Genomic DNA, 19,582 nt, shown 5'->3' with positions numbered 1-19,582 from the left:
CATAAAATACCAAATTTATATATCTAACTAAATTGTCTTCGATTCAGGCTAACCAAACAAGTAAATCTACGGTTCGACACATAAGGACTTGATTAAGTACCTGATGGCTCGTGTATATGTCATATTTTGTGAACATAAGGACTCGATTAAGTACCTGGTGGCTCGTATATATGTCAGATTTTGTGAACATAAGGACTCGATTAAGTACCTGGTGGCTTGTATATATGTCATATTTTATGATATGTTATGACTCTGTGTCATAAGATATTGACAAGTCATGTATGTTAATTATAAAAGATATGTTCAGTATACAAATGCACGTCTCATAAGAACATTATGTCGTAAAAAAATTAGAGGTATGACTTGCATCATAAATCTATGTCATGATTTAAAACTATGAAATCTCGTGTATTTTATGTGTCACATGCATCAAAATTCTTCGAAATCACATTATAATTTAACATTATTTTTTATTTCTAAATTTCATAATTTCGGCGTTAAGAGGAAAGATTGAAAAGCTATCTATTCATTTACCATTAAAATGTCGTTTTTGTTTATATATTTGAGACTGATGTATATGAAATCTCGGGGATAAATATGATTTTTTTAATAATTAAAAAAATGACATAATTTTAAATTAGTAAATTAGGTAGTTTTCATAAATTTTAAATATAGTGATTTAAAATTAAAATGATTTTATCAGAATTAATTAATTAATTAAAGTAGAAGAGACAAAATTTAAAATTTAAAAAAGAAAAAATATAAATAGTAAATTAAATATTTGAGGAAAATAATTAATTAAAAAAAAGAATAATGATTATAATGAAAAAGTAATGAAAAAACGGGATTGGTTGGAATATGGAGAAAGGTAAACGACAAACGGTGGTAACGGGAATTGAGGCATGAAACATGGATTTCCAAATCTTCTCTATTGTGACCGATGAAAACGACGTCACATCTCTTTCCATTTTTTTTATTTTTTTTTATTTTTTTTTTCTTTTTAAAACCTTTATTATATATATATAAACATTAAAAAGGTGATTTTATAAAAATATATATTAAATGGATGAAAATAAATAAATAAATATTTTATGAACACAAATACGTATTATTATTAGAAGCAAAAGAGTAATTTAAATCCACCCAAGATTTATTATTTAATAATAATTGTTTGGATTGAAAAAAATTTAATTAATTACGCCGTTGTCGAAAAAAACGCGAGATTTCCAGCGAGCCGTTTGGAGATCTCGCATCTTCAACCACTTATGAAGCCACGCTCTCTCAAAGCTCTCATCAACGGAACTCTTATGCCATTTGAGAATAAGATATTACATAGGGAAGGAAGATCCAACGGAAAAACCCTTTCCTCTGTAGCGACTTTAGATTAGTAGAAATATATGGTCGTTGCAAATTTACTACTGAATAATTGTGATGGGTCTTAAAATGTCTCGACCCAATCCAACCAAAATAACTGTTTAATAGGTCTTTAGATTTTATAAGTGTCTAATAAATCACTAAACTCTTAACACAACCGATAACTATACCCACTTTTTCAATAGAATTTTAGATCGTGTCCATTCCGATTAGTGGGACTCCATAGGGTAACATTTGAAAATCAACTTCAGACCTTTTCTACTCTTTATTTTCTTATTTATTTAATTTTTTTTTTTACAATTCTAGTTAATTTAAAATAGAAATGGCCATATTTATCTAAGTTGAAGTAGGATAAAAAAAATTTATAATAAATATAAATTCAATGGTCAACTTCAAAACTAATTTGGACTTTTCCTTAATTTTTAATGAGTTATAAAATGGTTGCTTAAGAAAGCAATAATAATAAAAATATTAAAAAACTCACAATTCCACGTCGGAATTAAATCTAAATATTAAAAGTAGAATAATTATTTATGGCATCACTATAGATTTTGTGTATCTTTTTATTTTAATTGTATTTTTTTATATAAATTACAATTTTCTTTTGCTTAATTATTTACAAGTGTTTATAATTATATTTTGGTCTCCAACTCAATCTACCACTTGAATTAAATAATGAACTTAATTGAATTGAGTTTAATTAAATTAAAGTTGTACAGATTGACGAGTCAATTGTTAAATTTTTTAAATAATAAATTTTTATTTAATTTTATAATTATTTATTCTCCATCAACCCTAAATATACTCCACTTTGACAATTGCTATAATTAATAAATTTTGTTAAAGCCTCCATACTCTAGTAAATTTATGATATTTAAAAAAAAAGAAAAGAAAAGAAAAAATATATATATATATATTTTCTAGTTTCTTGTAAAAAAGATTTAATTTTAAGAAATAATAATATTAAATAAATCATTATCTTCTTTTTTTTTATAATTTAAAATTAACTTTAATTGAAAGAGATATGAAATCCAAAAAATTCAATTAATTTCACATGGAAGAACAGTTGAAATGACTGAAAAATAACACCAACTGAAAAAGATGCAAATTATTATTATTATTTTAATAAACAAACATAAAAATCTAAATTAAATCTAAAATAGGGAATTATTATTTTAATAGACGGGTTGAATTAATGAAAAACTTTTCTTTTTTTTTTAAATTTTTTTCCCTTTATTGCCCCGACAAGATATTAGCAACTAGATTAGAATGGATTACAAAAGTTTATAACAATTATTAATTAATTAATTACATTAATAATTCCCATTAGGGTAAGCTTATTCCTTTAATTTTTATTTTTATTTTTATAAGTTATGCTATTTTTTCATTACGCAGCTGTTTAAACAAGGGTATAAAAGTAAAGTTCATAATTTAATCTTATATTATTTTGAACAAAATAGTGTCTTAAATAGTTCTAACCATGCCTAATTTAAAAAATAAATTAAAGAGTTTATCGTATATGGATAAGGTTCCTACTTTATCGGATAACTTTATTGTTATGATTCACTTTATAAATAACTTTATTGTTATGATTCACTTTATAAATGTTACAAATAATTTGATCTAAATCATTTATGTTGAACCTTATGCGTATGAGTATCCTATATAGTGACTTCATATAGTATTGAACTATGAAATATTTAACCTCGTTATAAAGTAGTCTTAATCCTAATGAGTTGTGGACTCTTGTTGGTGAGTTCACTTGTATGGTTTGACTTTTGTCGCTGATTCAATAAACTTAAGTTTCAGACTTGAACAACGAGACTTCATTCCGAATTACCTGAAAAGGTTATGTAGTTTCATAAACATGGCACGCACCACCACCACCAATCTCCTAAATCATTAAGAGCTCTGAGATGCAATTTGGTGGGTTTGGGTTCCAGAAGTATTGGAGTTCTTCATATATTCATGGGCGATCTCTAACTTCAGATCCACAACTTGCTTGAACTGTAAAATGAGTTATCAACTTTACCATTTATTTACAAGAAACGACGCCTAAAAGAATAAGGAAATCAGAAAAGATGCAAACCTCAAGCATTGCGCCAGCTTTTATTGTGGACTGCAACATACACCATTTCTTAAAATATACACCTGCGTCCCATAAAAAAAAAAAACAACCCCTTTTGTTATAATTACGAGATCCGGAAAAAGAACCCTTAATATTTGGAGTCGAGAGGATTCAAACATCTGACTTCTAAACTAAGAGTATATCCTTTGATCAGTTGAGTTATGCTCAAATATGTTACTTTGTCCTTGAGTTATGCTCAAATATGTTACTTTGTCCTAATAGTATTCTCTCAAATTACGTGCCATCAATTGAGCTATGCTTAGTTACTTTGTCCTAATAGCTACTAGGCTCAGATGGGTTACTTTTTAATCATAAACGTTTATAATTATTGAAAAGTTTCCGTTCTTGTAAAAGAAAAAGAATGCAAACCTTACCCGCTTTAAAATCAAGAGAAGAAGAATCCTCGGCATTGGTCTCCAACAGCCACCTACTATGGAGCTGAAGCAGTAGAAGATACACAATTATAAAACTATGTTCTGAAAGTATGACCCAAATGAGAAGATGATAATATGGTTGAAGAATTGATCACCTCAAAGTATGACCCAAATGGCACATCATGCGCCTTTTGTATTATCTCAAATACCTACAACACAGGATGTAAAACATATCAACTACCCAAAACACAAATGGTACATAATTGACAAAAGAAGAATAAAGAGACGCGAGTGAGAGATTTTTGGAAATGAGTTTGAAGGTAAGAATGAGAGAAGATTTAAAAAGTAACATTATTTAACTAAACTATAAGCAAAATGCAGCACGACGACTTAAATAACATAACTTTTTGGGTAGGGAGAATTTGGCAACTCGTCGCATCCCCCTCTAGTACATTTTGATGCGATTTAGTTCTGACACGATTTAGTTCTGACAGACCTAGACATGATTTCACCGAGTAGTTGTACAAACAGAGAATACAATAGTAGGGCAATACAACATGAAATTAAATAAAGGGTTTTGCTTTCACCGAGTAGTTGTACAAACAGAGAATACAATAGTAAGGCAATACAACATGAAATTAAATAAAGGGTTTTGCGTGGCATGAGCATGTGGCCACAGACAACATGCCCTGGACGAGCATGACCGTGACATTTAGCACCTAGGTGCATGCCTCACGAACCCTTTAAAATGCTGGTAAGAATTTGATCAAAGTTGAATGCAGTGCTTAAACACCATATATACTATATTTTAGGCTAAATAATAATTATTAAGAAAGAAAATAAGTAGGCTAGCCATACCAACTTCTTCTTATCTTCAGATAAAACTGCATGGTGACACTCTGTCATTGCTGTGTCGGGTGGGCACATGGGATTAGAACAAGGAGATCTATATGTAACCTCTCTGACTTGACCTTCATATTCATCTGCAGCATGCCACTCTCCCATCTGAATACAGAAAAATTAAATATAAGGCATTATAAATGCAATCAATGAAAGCCCAAAATTATTTCACAATTAAGTTCCAGTTTAAAACATGATCCATGTAACAACCTAAGTCCACGGCTAGCAAATATGGTCCTTTTTCAGCTTTCCCTCGAGGTTTTAAAACGGTTATGCTAGGGAGAGGCGAGAGATTTCCACATCGAATGTTTTGTTCTCCTCTCCAACTTATGTGAGATCTCACAATCCACCCTCCTTGAGGGCCAGCAATGACACTAGCACATTGCCTGGTGACGGGCTCTGATAGTAGATATTGTTCTCTTTGAGATTTCCTTTCTAGACATCCTCTCAAGGTTACCGTCTGTTAGAGAGAGTTTTCCACACCCTTATGAGGAATGTTTCGTTCTCCTCTCCAACCGATGTGAGATCTGACAATCCACCTCCCTTGGGGGCCAGCGTCATCGCTAGCACATTGCCCGGTGATTGGCTTTGATACTATTTGTAACAGTTCAAACCCACCACTAGCAGATATTGTTCTCTTTGAGATTTCTCTTCTAGGCTTCACACCCTTCTTATAAAGAATGTTTCGTTCTCCTCTCCAACTAACGTGGAATCTCACAATCTATCAGAATCTCACAATCTATCACTTCTTTTTATAGAAACCGATGACCTACACTTACAGTAGTGGCACAATCCAAAACATAACTGTTCCGGCTTAGGAAGCTACATGTTCCCAAAGTAAAGACCGAGTTTCTAACTTACAACTAGATTTGTCTCTTTTCGTCTCGAAGCTAAAGTATTTGTATAAGTTGATCCATCACTCAACAGCGTAGTAAAGAACTGCTCAGGAGTGCAGGGGAAAACACCCTGAAGAAAAAAAAGGAAACAAAGATTGAGCTCATTGTAGGATAATGGTTCACAAGGTCTTGATGCTAAAAGAATGATGCGTACGCTGTGTATGCTTGTAAGAACTTCCTCTTTAATAAAAGCCTGAGTACTTTTATTTTTGCACAAATTATCAGCGCTGATCTTTTCTGCTGACTCTGGTTTCTCCTGAAATGAGATTAAAACCAACAAGCCTCAAGAACTAATCATCCAGGCTTACAAGAATTGTGATTGTTTGTTTAAACACAAACTTAAGAAACATGCCTTCTTCTCAGCTTCCGGCATTTTATGGAAGTTCTTCAGTGCATGCTGTAAAGCTCCAACTGCATGGTTCCTATTCCAAAATGATGTAAACTTATATCCAACTCTACCTGAAAATGGAATGAGACAGTGAGGAAAGATATTTACACCGTCAAACCACCACCAGGAAGCTTAAAAACTAAGAACAGTTTCATCAAGGAAAGTTGACAATTGACAAGCTTGAGATATGTGTTAGGATTGCACAACAATACACACACTCGATCTAGATGAACACAAAGAACGAGAGAAAATACAAAGAGAAATATTAGCTAAAGATTGTATTGATCACACCAGATAGAATACAGAAAATGCAACTAAGAAGGTACTTGCCTAGAGGGTATATAGGTTTTAGATTACTATATATATCTTTTAACAAATATAACTACCTACTAATATATCTTTATCACGTATATCTCTACCAGATTTTTACTATAAATAGTCCCGGCTCCATATCCCAACAAAATGTGGTTTCATTTCATATTTTGTACTGACCATCAGGACTTCCCAACAGAGGTACACCATGCCCATCAGCACCCATGCGAAGAACAATTGTTACAGCAGGATTGATGAATGCATGTTGAGTCCCTCTTATCTTTAATCAAAACAGATTCCATCAGATAAGCACAAGAAATCTCATAAGAAAATGGCGAGAATAGTATGGAGAAAGAAAGAGGGAGACAGAAAATACTTCATCAATATCTCCTAGGGGTATAACCACCTGTCAAGAACAAAGAAAATGAACATAAAACTGCTTGGTTTAAGACAAGAAATTGCCAACAAACATCAAAATTAAGCCATTCTTAACCTTGATTTGCTTTGATAAGATATTAGAGTGGAAGCAAATGTGCCGAGCAGAGATGTAGATACGACCATGGTACAAGAATGATCTCTCAAGAGCACAGGAAAAACTACGATCAACAACCTGAAGGAAAAATGATGTCCCTTAGGTATCAATCAGTTTCAAAACAATGGTAGTTTTAAGAAAGAAACTAGCCTCATCAGGTAGAAGCTCAAAGATTGTCTGGAGAGGCCCTGGGTTTTGATGAGCCAATGTTAGCTCTGGTTTGTCTAAACCTCCAGCATAACCATTAACTGTGCTGAAAAACAGTCACTAAAATCTATAATTTTGATATGAAGAAAGATCCAAAAGATAAGTTGAAAATACAAAAGGTACCTTCCGGCATTGACTGGCAATTTTATAGTTTTGATGTAGAGACAAACCTAAGAAGTTCATGTACAAATTTAATCAGTCTTTTTAATAAGGGAAAGGGGCATGAATGCATACTAGGAAGAAGTAAATAATATAACAAAAACAAGCAAGAAGTTATGAATTAGCACCTGCCCAGAAGGAGTATCCAATGAGTACCACACAGCACCCGTGTGGCCTTCACATTCAACTGTAACAGTAACTGAACCAAGAACATCACTTTTCCAAACTAGATCCCGATTATAAATTGTAACATTAACCTGTTAGATAAGGGGAAAAAGTATATGAGTGGTATGGAAATTAGGTGGTCACTATAGTTTGAACTATTCTCCTGAGTTCTTTTATTTTTTTTACCAACTTAATGACCATTAATGTGAGATCTCACGTCGGTTGGAGAGGGGAATGATAAGGCTGTGGAAAATTCTCCCCTGTGAATGCGTTTTAAAGCCTTGAGGGGAAGCCTAGGATGAAAAACCTAAAGAGAACAATATTTGCTAGCGGTGAGTTTAAACCATTACAAATGGTATTAGAGTCAGACACTGAGTAGTGTGCCAACGAAGACGCTAGCCCCCAAGGGGGTGGATCGTGAGATCCCACATCAGTTGGAGAGGGAAACAAAACATTTCTTATAAGGGTGCCTCTTCCTAGTGGACACGTTTTAAAACCTTGAGGGAAAGCCCAAATAGGACAATATCTACTGGTGGTGGGTTTGAGCCATTACAAATGGGATCAGTGCTAGCCACTGAGTAGTTTGCTAGTGCGAACGTTGGCCCCTAAGGGAGTGAATTGTGAGATCCTTTATCCGTTGGAGAGGGGATGAGGAAAAACCTGAAAGGGAAAGCTAAAGAGGACAATATTTGCTAGCGGTGGGATTGAGTGATCACAATGAGACCCACCCAAAGTGGTTAATGTAGATTGATTTTCTCTCAAACTTCTCTCACTCTCTCTCAAACTTCTCAAAAGATTGTAGCAATAAGAAAGTATCTGTATATGCAGTCAGATGGTAGCAAGAATGATAGCATCTCTATAGCACCAAAGATACCTGGACAGGAAGCTGATCAACGAAAAAATCGAACTCCTCTCCCCACCTGGGATTCCTTGAACCAGGAATCATCGAACTGCTCACATAATAAAAATGCAACAATCACATTCAATTCAAGATGAGAAATCTCATTTAAAATCCAACAATCATATTCAACAATTCCAGAACAGAAGCAACATGAAAATTATAACCTGAAGCGCTTTTCTGCACCACAGGTAATGATAACATATGGATCAGAAGTGCCATTTAAGTTCGCAGCAACAAGATTCTTGGCAGCCAACAATTCCAACTGAAAAACCAAATGCATCGTCTAAGTAAAAGATTCGATTTCAACATGCAGTCTTCATCCACAGAATAAGAACAATCAACATACCTTAATTAGATAAGCAGAATCAGTTTGAAGGTCTCTTAAACCAGAGGCAACCTTGTTCTTAACGCGAGTAGAGCAGAAAATCCAGAGAGCGAAAATAAGAAACAGAGAAGTAGCAAGAGTGATATTGATCTCCAGGCAGGACGGGAGGAGGAAATCGAGCGCCACAGCGATCGCCATTTGAGGCCTGAACTCGAAGTGGAGGAATCCCTCTAAACTTTCAATGGAGGGAATTGTAACCGCCATTTCTTTTATTCTTTTTCTTTCTTCTTCTCTTTAGTCTTCGTCTAAATGAATTTCATGACGAAATTGCCCTTCCAGCCAAACTCTAGTACTTTGAATATTGTTGGTAATTTTGGTAAAAAGTGAAGGGTATTTTCGGTAGAGATGATTGAATTTTAATTATTACCTGGAGAATATTTTTGGTAGTTAGTTACCTTCCATCTGGACAAGGACCCACTCATCTTTTTTATTTATTTATTTATTTATTTACAATATTTTAATCAGTCGAATTATTCTCACATGATTGATAAGTGATTCTAATCGGTATGAACAAATGTGTTTAATAGATTATACGGGTAAATATATTGGTTTAAGAGTTGCATCTCTCTCGACTTTTATTTAAATATTGGTCTGGAATTCATTTATTCATTCAATTTTCTTTCCTTTTCGAGTGGTTCTTTATAAGGGACTTTTGTCCCTTTTAAAGAAAATGGACAAATGCATGAAGGATTTTGAGGCATGGGAAGATAGTGGGGACGGGCGAAGATACAATGTATTTGTGCCTAAATACTCTAAATTGTGAAGGCATAACCCTCGTAAATAACGTCCTTACAGCATTTAATCCTACTCTAAAATAACTCGAGAAAAAATTATTTATTTTTAGTCTAGTTCAGAATTTTGTTTATAATATCCCTAACATAATATCTGCAAATGAGATAATTAACTATTTTACATTATTTACTTAATTTTATATTAAATTTTTTTTTTTTTTAATTTATTTGGTAATAAATTTTAATAATTATCCTTAAATAAATAATTTTAATAAAATTATATAAACTTCTCATGGTAAATATTTAGTCGAACATAATTACAAATCTTATAATAATTTATTAATAAAAGAAATTTAATATTTACTATTAATAAATATAATATAAATAATATCTAAGATTGTTTAATACCATTAATTTTTTTTTATTATTAATAAATATATATGGGTGTGGAAAAATTCGAGTTAAGGTGTTCCATCGAGTTTCCCTTACTTGATCGAACAACCCAAACTTCAGTTATTTCAACTACATCAAATGATCTTTCAAATTGGTCAAGACTCTCCAGTTTATGGGACTACCAATCTAACCAACCTGAACTTTTGGGTTAGTCCAAAAAATTTCCTCAACCTATCTCGACTCATGTACACCCCTACTCAAGAAGGTGTTGGATCACATCATCTCACCATGCCCATCGGCTTTTGTCGTTAGTCGGCCAATCATCGATAAAATCCTCATATGACCAGGTTACGAGCGCCTTCACATGAAATTTATGTTTGTAATTAATAGAAAAACTAACGGAAAGTAAAAAATGTTAACAAATAAAAACCTTTACTCTCTTCGTAATTAAGCCCGAAGTCCTTGTTAACGAGTTACTGAATGTGGCTAGAGTAAGACTTTCATAACTCTCTATCAAAAAAGAAAAACGTATCATTTCTAGACAATTTCTCTATAACTTTCTATCCAAGGACCTGAACGCACTACCATGAAATGACTTAAACCTTTAAAGAGAACAATGTCGCGGCTAGAAGTGAGCTTGGACTGTTACAAATGATATCAGAGCCAGACATCGGACGGTGTGCCAGCTAGGCCTCCAAGTGGGTGGATTGGAAACATTTCTTATAAGGGTGTGAAAATCTCTCTAACAAATCATTTTAAAAACTTTGAGAAGAAGCCTGAAAAGCTCAAAGAGAACAATATATGCTCGCGGTGGACTAAGGCTGTTATAAAATTCATGACGGATGAAGCTCGAGGAGCGTATCTCATATCTATCTTTGCTCTTTCCATTTTTTTTTTTTAATTGTTCTGATTCTATAAATGATTATAAATAGAGAATTTCACTACCATTTAGGTGATGTGGTTTCAGTAAATATTCTTATTAACAAAAGAAAGCCACCCGACAATGTAGCATCCAGTAAGTTAGAGCTACCCGCCACCACCGTAAACAGTCGTTGCTCGTTTCCATCATCATCTACCTCTTCACATTAGTTTCCAAGCTGCAGCCACAAAAGTAAATGGAAAATTAAGTTCAAGAGTACTAAATTTGTTGCAAACACGAAACTGGAACAAAAGACGAGAAGCTTGCTAATTAAACAGCTTTGTGTCGATTGAAAAAAGTAATCGAGGGGTTAGCAGATCTTCCTAGTCCTATGATTCTGCAGATGCTGAAATAGAACGCTTGTTGTAATAATCCAAACCCACTGTTCGCATATATTATCCTCTCCGAACATTCCTTTATGAACTTCCCCTCAAGGTTTTAAAACGCGTAGGTTAGGGAGAGGTTTCCACACCCAAACACATTTTATCGAAGCATTCCTCTCCCTAACAGATCCCAAAAGTTTGATTTTAGAATGGAACCATCTTCATGTTTCATGTTTCATCCATTAGTATGATATTCAATCCAGTGTAACAGTTCAAATCCACCACTAGTAGATATTGTCCGCTTTGGCTCATTACGTATTGCCGTCATCCTCACGGTTTTAAAACGAGAGGTTTCCACACCCTTATAACGAATGCTTCGTTCCCCTCCCCAACCGATGTGAGATCTCACAATCCACCTCCCTTCAGGGTCCAGCATCCTCGCTCACACTCCTTCCTTCGTTCCCCTCTCCAATCGATGTGAGATCTCACAATCCACCCCCCTTCAGGGTCCAACATCCTTGCTGGCAATCCTTCCTTCATTCTCCTTTCCAATCGATGTAGGATCTCACAATCTACCCCTTTTGGAGCTCAGCATCCTAACTGACGCTCCTTCCCCTCTCCAATCAATGTGGGATCTCACAATCCACTCCCCTTCAAGGCCCAGCATCCTCACTAGCACTCATTTTTATCTCAATCAATATGGGATCTCACAATCCACCTCCCTTCAGGGCCCAGCGTCCACACTGACACATCGCTCAGTGTCCACCCCATTCGAAGCTCAACGTCCTCGCTGGCACACCGCACCATTTGTAACAACCCAAACCCATCGCTAGCAGATATTGTTTTCTCTAGACTTTCCTAAAAGTTTTTAAAACAAGTCTGCTAGAGAAAGGTTGCCACACCCTTGTAAAGAATGTTTCGTTTCCTTCTCCAACCGTCTCCAACCGATGTGGAATCTCATATGCACTCTTTTAACCAGACTTAAAACTAGTCCAATAAACCAACCTTCATTTGAAGTTGCAAAGCATACATAGCTCTAGCATAGTGATGGGTTGCCACTGACCTTTTCCAATGCTCAACCAATGGCTTGACAAATTCAACATACCAATTGAACACAACTTTACTTCTAATACTCCAAAATTTATGATAAGGCATCAACGAATCCCATTCAAAAACAACAAAATCGCATCAATTAGACATCCAGATTCACAAGAAACTCATCAAAACAAACCACCGTACCTGGAATATCCTGTCTAGGCGGAGCCGTAGCGTAGCAGAAAATCGAGCGTCCGATCATGGAGAGGCACGAAACCACAGCAGCGACATAGAAAAACATAACCAATCCAATAACCCAAGGCATCATCATAAAGCCGATGAAGAACGTAATCGATCCACAGAGCATCAGAGCCAAAGAAATCCCTAGAAGTAGCCACGCAAACCCCGCCGGGGTTATCTGCATCGGAATCGGCCGCCGCGACGACACGGCTGAAACCATCGACGACTGATCGGAAGACAGGATCGCCGAGGGGGGCGATCGGAGGATATTCATAACAAGAGAAGAAAGCTCGTAGAAAACACTCGATTGCTCATCTTGCTGCTGCCGTCGCATCATAATTCTTCGATCAAAAGAAAACCCAACAACGATTTATTGAAAGAATCAACCAAAAAGGATAAAATCAAAGAAATCCTTATGGAACAGGGGGGGCCGTGATTGGATTGGCGAGACTAAAACCCGTCAACAACAAGAACAGCAAGTGGATAGGTCTGATCAGCAACACTTTTATTTGATTCTTGCGACAATCATTCAACCCACAACTAAATACAATCACACACACACAAACAAACACACAGAACGGTGAAAACCCAAATCGAAGATTGAACTAAAACCCCATTTTCATGGTTCCCACAAAGTTCTTATTAATTTTACCTCGATTTTCCATTTGGATCGAGAGAAAACCGAAGCAGAAAAGGGGGAATTGAAATGAAAGGGAAGATTCGGTGGATTACACGTAATGGAGACGAAAGGGGGAGTTGGGAGCTTATCTTGAAGGGATAACGACTGCCTTGCGCTCGCGTACTGACTTCTTCGCATCTGGCGTGTTGCGGTCAGTTTCGGGAGTTCGGCGGGGTTAAAAAAGATACCATTGGTGATAGTATGGAAACTTGGTACCCTTCCTATTTAAATTTTTTCAAAAATCTCTATTTTAAAAAGCTTTATTGATACCTTCAATTAATATATATATATATATATATATATATATATTTATTTAAAAAGATACCGGTAACAATTAAAAATAATATTAATATTTTTTGACTTCTGTAAAAAAATATTTAAATAAGATATCACTATTAATATATAGATGAAAATAGTCTGTCTATATTTTATAGATCATTTCCAAACATTAAAAAAAAAAAACAAATAAGTTATAACCGTGAATATAAGACGTTTTTGTAATTTTAAAAAATGTTAAAAAAATTTTTTTAAATTTTTTAAAAAGGTTGAAAGATAATAATAAAATTTGATACAGAAAGATAATATATAATTATGGATAAAATTTGAAATGATTAAAAATAAAAATAAATTAAGATCCATTAAAATATGTAATTTGTTAACAATCATAGAAGTTCATTACGTAAAGCATTTTTTAATAATATATTATTGTTTAAATTTTCTAAAAGTCAAAAGAGATAAGACGTGTAATTCAAAAAATAAAAATAAAAATAAAATAAATTAGAGGACACAAAGAGAAACTGTGCATCTATTAGTTGATCTGGTTGACCCAACGATTAGCTTAGCTCACACGCCACGTCCACTTTCACCTTAAACCCTTTTTTCTTGATATTTTCTTTAACTTTGAACATTTGTCAGATAATAATTTTTATTTAATTTTAGAATGATTTACAAATGTACGATCAAATATTGAAATTTTGAGCCATATATATTGACATGGATGAATTCAAGCTATGACATGGTTATACAGTTAAGGATATATTCCCAAACTTCAATTTATAGCACGTTAAGGTGGAGCCCAACTATCAAGCATGAGTTAACCCATCGACTATAAAATTTAAAAACTAATATTTAAATATTTAGTATTTTAGTTTACTATAATTAATTAAAATAATGATATGTAATTAATATTCAAATAATTAATATTTAATAAATAACCTATTTATGAAAAAAAACAACAGATACAATAACATTATAAATATTAAAATAAATTAAATTAAAATTGGGCCGAAAATTTCGTATCTAAATCTAGTTTAAAACCCAATTAGATATTTATGGCCCAAATGATCGTGGGCTCTGCCATCGAATCCTAGTCCAAGCTGGATCTTAAATTTTCCACTATTATTAAATTATATACACAAACCTAATGGCTCGTTATTGCACGAGACAGGTAAGCAACGCTCGTAAAAACGTTCACTTTTCTTGGAGCACTTCTATGAGACTGTTGACCTCAAACCTAATGGCTCGTTATTGCACGAGAGAGGTAAGCAACGCTCGTAGAAACGTTCACTCTTCTTGGAGTACTTCTATGAGATTGTTGACCTCGCTCGTGCTCTCTCCTCTTGGAGCACTTTTAAAAGTGTTGTTGCACTCTCTCGTGCTCACTCCTCTTGAAACATTTTCTACGATCGTTGCTTGCCTCTCTTGTAGGGTTATTTTATAGACTAAAAAAAAATAGTAAATATATTTAAAATAATAATATTTTTTTTTATTACATTTATATAATATTATTTAAAGAAAAAAAGAAAAAGAATTCTTCTCTAACCTCGCTCAAAAATATCGGAAAAACGATACAGTCGATTCATACAGTCCCCCAGGTATACCCCCCGTTCCCTCATCAGGTGCCTTCGAAGAACAGCATTCTGGCGGAGTCGATTCCCCATGCACTACTATTTCTCTCGGTTCCATTGAATTCGTCTTCAAGTTCGATTAAAGAAACGGCACTGTCAAGGAATCGACAATCGAGTTTCCGGTGGGGCGACTTGAGCGATTTCTGTTCAACAAGCCAGCTGCAATTTTTGTTGCCTTTGATCTGCGGTGGAAGGAAGAGAGATCTCCGATTGGCTTAAACTGCTCCAGAAGCATTTGATTCGAATTGTTCTCTCGAACGGTTCCGTTTGGGGAGATGTGCGGGGACTGAATCTGTTTATGGCTACTGGAATTGAAATTCAACCGTCGAGCGTCCACCGTGAGGGTATTGGCCTTTTAACTCCATTTTGGTTTTCATCAATATTAATGCTATGTGAATGTTTTTTGTGTTTTCGTTTTGCATTATGATTTTTAGGGTGTGTATATTTGGTTGGTAATTTGGGCTTCTTTTTATCGGTATTAGAATGCAATAACTTGGTTATATAAGGGTATTCCGGATTGAATTGTGTTTTGGTGATTAGGTTATGTTTTGTTGCCTTCTTGTTGAGTACTTACGATTTTAAGGAAAATGAAAATGTAACATTATGTGTTGAGGATTATAACGCAATTTTCACAACATTCTCGAGAATTTCTCTTAGATTCGAACCCATAGCTGATGATAGAACTAGAATAGATATTTTCTATTTCCTACCCACACTAGCCCATGTTCTTGCTTTTCGATGAATCTCTAGTTCTAATCTTCCTCCCCAATCAGATATATGGCACCGGTATAGACCGAAATTCTGTCGTGGTCCAATTCTGACCGGTAATAGCTACCGGGGCTTTGCAATATTTGACTGGTCACAATTCTATATAGTCTATTTACTTTAGAAGTTCCCACGGAATTCATGTTAACCCATCACACCCGCAATGATTTTGCTATTTCCTTTTAGGTTTTAAGTTACGTAATTTGATGTGTATAGTTAGTAGTTTATATATCGAATCAAAGATTGAAGGTAATGTTTCTTCTGTGGCAGTTTGCCTCTACATTGGTGCTCAATGGCAGTGTGAAGGAGCATTGTTCCTTTTGAAGTATGAGGAAACGCTTAGTCAGAGAATCAAATAGGTGGTTGCTGAAGGTTTTATAGTAAACAAAAAGCCCTGCTGTTTTAATAAGAAAGCAAAGCAGGCAAGTTTGTAGGGGAAAGAAATAATGGAGTGTAATAAAGATGAGGCTGCAAGGGCTAAAGAGAAAGCTGAGGAGAAATTTACAGCAAGAGACTTAATGGGGGCTAAAAAATTTGCTTTGAAGGCACAAAATTTATTTCCAGGACTCGACGGTATCTCTCAAATGTTAGCCACGTTCGATGTCTATGTTTCTGCGGAAAAAAAAATAAATGGAGAAGTCGATTGGTATGCGATACTTGGTCTGGATCCACGAGCTGATGAGGAAACAGTCAGGAAACACTACAGGAAACTAGCTCTTATTCTTCACCCTGACAAAAACAAGTCTGTAGGAGCTGATGGGGCTTTTAAGCTTATTTCTCAGGCCTGGAGTTTGTTGTCTGATAAAGCCAGAAGAGTAGTATATGACCAGAAGAGGAATGGTAGAGTCAACAAAACTGTTTCAACTTCACGGGGGAGTTCGTCTTCACAAGCCGGGAGAAATGGTTTTTACAATTTTACAAAAAGTGCTACTACTTCAAATATGAAGAGACAGAAAAGTGCATCCCGACCGGATTATGCTTCAGCTCCATCTCAGAAACCAAGACTGACCTTTTGGACGGTGTGCCATCGGTGCAAGATGCAGTATGAGTATCTCCGAGTCTATCTACATCATAATCTTGTTTGCCCCAACTGTCATGAGCCATTCTTTGCTATTGAAACGCCCCCACCCCCTTCGAACGGTGTGAAATCTAATGGATGGGATTTTACACAGCAAAGTTATCAAACTGGCAGTAAAAAAGTTTCATCATCATACATGGGAGCTAGTGAATCAAATCATTCCACACATAGCCAAAACAACTTTCAATGGGGTCCTTTCTCACGAACAGGTGGTGCTTCATCGGCTGCTCAAGCTGCAACTGTAGTTCAGCAGGCATATGAGAAAGTGAAAAGGGAACGTGAGGAGGCACAAGCTGCGAAAAGAGAGGAACGAAGAAAGCACCCGACATCTAAGAAGACCCCTGGTGCTTCATCTACAGGGCACTCTGGTGCTGTAAAGAGAAGAAGAGGTATAGATGACATTTCTTCTAGTTCCCATGCAAGAGATATGACCAATCAGTCAAAAACTGGCCTAGAAAGGACTAGGTTGGGAAATCTGAAAGGTTGTACTCAGGGTAATATAAATGGAAATACCACGCTCCAGAGCTCTCAGGATGTCTCTTTGAGTGAATTTAAGAACTTATTAATCAAGAAGGCCAAGGTGGAAATAAGGAAGATGTTACGTGAATTGAATTCACGGAGTTCAACAACTGGTTCAGTCAAAGAGGGAAATGGGAAGGAGAAGGTAACTGGGAAGACAGAAACAGCTCCAGTGAGTGGTAAACAGGATGATAAAGACATGCCCATTGAACTTCTGAATTCAAAGAAGGAACCACAGTCAGTGATTGATTTTCCTAGCAATTCATGTCCCCGTGGTGCAGAAACACTGTCAATAAATGTCCCTGATCCGGAATTTCACAATTTTGATAGAGTCTGTACAGAAAGCTCATTCGGAAATAATCAGGTCTGGGCGGCTTATGACGATGACGATGGCATGCCTCGACGTTATGCCTGGATTCATAGTGTAGTATCTTTGAACCCGTTTAAATTGAAGATTCGTTGGCTAAACTCAATAATTGGTGATGACTTGGGTTCACTGAGCTGGGTAAGCTCCGGGTTTCAAAAAACGTGTGGGGATTTTAGAACTGGGAGGCGTGAGATTTATAGTTCCCTTAATTCTTTTTCACACAAGGTCAGATGGTCAAAAGGCACATACGGAGACATTTGCATACATCCCAGAAAGGGAGATGTTTGGACTCTTTACAGGAATTGGTCCCCTGATTGGAATGAACTGACATCAGATGAGGTAATACACAAGTATGACATAGTAGAAGTTCTTGAGGATTATAACAAAGAACTAGGTGTTTTTGTTACTCCCCTCGTCAAGGTGGCTGGTTTCAGGGCTGTATTTCATCGTCATTTGGACCCTAGCCAAGTAAGAAGGATCCCTAAAGATGAGATATTCCGGTTTTCTCATCTTGTACCTTCACATTTGCTTACTGGTCAAGAAGGGCCGAACGCTCCCAGAGGTTGCAGGGAACTGAACCCTGCAGCCACTCCAGTTGATCTTCTTCACGTCATAGAAACTCCCAAGGAAGAAATCATAGAGATTGAGGACTTTAAACCACAAAATTCCGCGACCGAGATCGTAGATGTTAGTGATGGAAAGACGGAGAAGAAACCGAGGGAAGCAAGAAAAGAGGATATGGTGAAACCTGTAGCAATAGAAGTGGCGGAAGATGTCCTAGAACTTAAACTGGTCAGGAAAACGGTGCAAACTAATGAAATGCAAGTTTCTTGAACATGGATTATTTGTTCCTCGTCGTTGTGAATGGTAAACATTGTAGAAGAAGCTGATTAGAAATAGGTGACATCTTTAGAGCATTCTGACTTTCTTTTTCCCTCTGTAAGGATTTGTTCGATCGATCCGTACTCGAAAATCATAGCCTTTTGATGTTACTATGCCTTTGAACTTGAAGATCTTTAAGAAGGTTAATTTATACCCTTTTATGTCACTGTAGCCGCTTGTGGAAGCTCTTGCAAGCTTTGTATATATTCCCTCCCGTAGCTGTTTTTCAGAGCCGTCAGCTTGTGAGGTACGAGTAAGCATAAGTAATTACTTTCCAAGTCTCTTTTTCTTCTGCTGAATACATGCATAGTTCTCTCTCAATTCTTTATCACCTCTCACCAGATTGCTTTATTTATTTGTCTTTGGAATCATATTGTTGAGCTAATTATGATCTAGATTATATCACTGACTGCAAGCTATCTTACTCCCAACTTTAGAGTGCCTTTTCGCTGCTTGCTCTCGACTTCGGTTCCTGTCTTTTAACGTATTCAACCGTGTCGTTTTCATTTCGATACATAGGAGAGAAGAAGCCCTAAGGAGAATCAGGTTTTTTTTTTGGCTTTACCCACGCTAGCCGATATTGTCCTTTTTGTGCTTTCCCTTCCGGACTTTTTCCGGGCTTCCCTTGAAAGTTTTAAAATGCATTTCCTAGAGAGAGGTTTCTACGCCTTTATAAAGATTGATCGTTCCCTTCTCCAATTGATGTGGGATCTACCCCGTTCTAACACACAAGTTCGATATGCATATGTGATTAGGAGGTTCCTTCACTTAGATTTGATTTGAATATTGTATCTTATTTGCTTTTGACACAGGTGGCGATGGATCATGTTGGATATGTGTACTGGGTTTACTCAACTCATGAATTCAAAGTTCATTAGAATTATTTGAATCCATGAGAAACTACCATTTTTTCAACCCTGGAATGTATGCATAGATAGGCTTATTTCATATTGGTCATGTTCGTAAAATTCAATTTATTAAACTTTAGGGTCGGTACTATTATTACGATTTTGTTCTAAAATC

General features: G+C 35.6%; 3 protein-coding genes across 3 annotated transcripts; 1 reads left to right on the top strand and 2 right to left on the bottom strand.

Annotated features, from left to right (window-relative positions):
• Nucleotides 1-3,096: 3,096 nt before the first annotated feature.
• LOC111790274 (BAG-associated GRAM protein 1-like) lies at nucleotides 3,097-8,925 on the bottom strand. Its single transcript, XM_023671138.1, has 17 exons — nucleotides 8,683-8,925; nucleotides 8,501-8,598; nucleotides 8,310-8,385; nucleotides 7,399-7,527; nucleotides 7,235-7,281; nucleotides 7,055-7,157; nucleotides 6,866-6,982; nucleotides 6,749-6,778; nucleotides 6,553-6,652; nucleotides 6,025-6,131; nucleotides 5,827-5,928; nucleotides 5,638-5,742; nucleotides 4,735-4,881; nucleotides 4,032-4,085; nucleotides 3,877-3,940; nucleotides 3,464-3,525; nucleotides 3,097-3,381 (listed from the first exon to the last, which is right to left on the bottom strand). Exons 1-17 carry the CDS (start codon nucleotides 8,923-8,925, stop codon nucleotides 3,277-3,279), a joined length of 1,689 nt encoding a protein of 562 aa, XP_023526906.1. The 3' UTR covers nucleotides 3,097-3,276.
• A 1,756-nt stretch (nucleotides 8,926-10,681) lies between these two features.
• On the bottom strand, nucleotides 10,682-13,253 carry LOC111789701. The gene is made up of 2 exons (XM_023670361.1): nucleotides 12,327-13,253; nucleotides 10,682-10,942 (listed from the first exon to the last, which is right to left on the bottom strand). Exons 1-2 carry the CDS (start codon nucleotides 12,697-12,699, stop codon nucleotides 10,926-10,928), a joined length of 390 nt encoding a protein of 129 aa, XP_023526129.1. The 5' UTR covers nucleotides 12,700-13,253; the 3' UTR covers nucleotides 10,682-10,925.
• A 1,615-nt stretch (nucleotides 13,254-14,868) lies between these two features.
• Nucleotides 14,869-18,725, top strand: LOC111791254. The gene is made up of 2 exons (XM_023672523.1): nucleotides 14,869-15,292; nucleotides 15,984-18,725. The coding sequence occupies exon 2, from the start codon at nucleotides 16,160-16,162 to the stop codon at nucleotides 18,509-18,511; it is 2,352 nt and encodes a 783-aa protein (XP_023528291.1). The 5' UTR covers nucleotides 14,869-15,292; nucleotides 15,984-16,159; the 3' UTR covers nucleotides 18,512-18,725.
• The last annotated feature ends 857 nt before the right edge of the window (nucleotides 18,726-19,582 follow it).

The sequence above is a fragment of the Cucurbita pepo genome, chromosome LG03, assembly GCF_002806865.2.
Source record: "Cucurbita pepo subsp. pepo cultivar mu-cu-16 chromosome LG03, ASM280686v2, whole genome shotgun sequence".
Lineage (NCBI taxonomy): Eukaryota > Viridiplantae > Streptophyta > Magnoliopsida > Cucurbitales > Cucurbitaceae > Cucurbita > Cucurbita pepo.
Note: the sequence above shows the minus strand (reverse complement) of the source record. Positions and strands in the feature narration are given on the sequence as shown.

Bases quoted from the DNA above. Each gene is read 5' to 3' on its own strand.
- LOC111790274 (XM_023671138.1), bottom strand. From the start codon at position 8,925: ATGGCGGTTACAATTCCCTCCATTGAAAGTTTAGAGGGATTCCTCCAC. The intron at 3,941-4,031 runs GTGATCAATTCT...CTACTGCTTCAG, and splicing joins CATTTGGGTCATACTTTGAG to CTCCATAGTAGGTGGCTGTT. The intron at 3,382-3,463 runs GTTTGCATCTTT...CTCATTTTACAG, and splicing joins AAGCTGGCGCAATGCTTGAG to TTCAAGCAAGTTGTGGATCT.
- LOC111789701 (XM_023670361.1), bottom strand. From the start codon at position 12,699: ATGATGCGACGGCAGCAGCAAGATGAGCAATCGAGTGTTTTCTACGAG.
- LOC111791254 (XM_023672523.1), top strand. From the start codon at position 16,160: ATGGAGTGTAATAAAGATGAGGCTGCAAGGGCTAAAGAGAAAGCTGAG.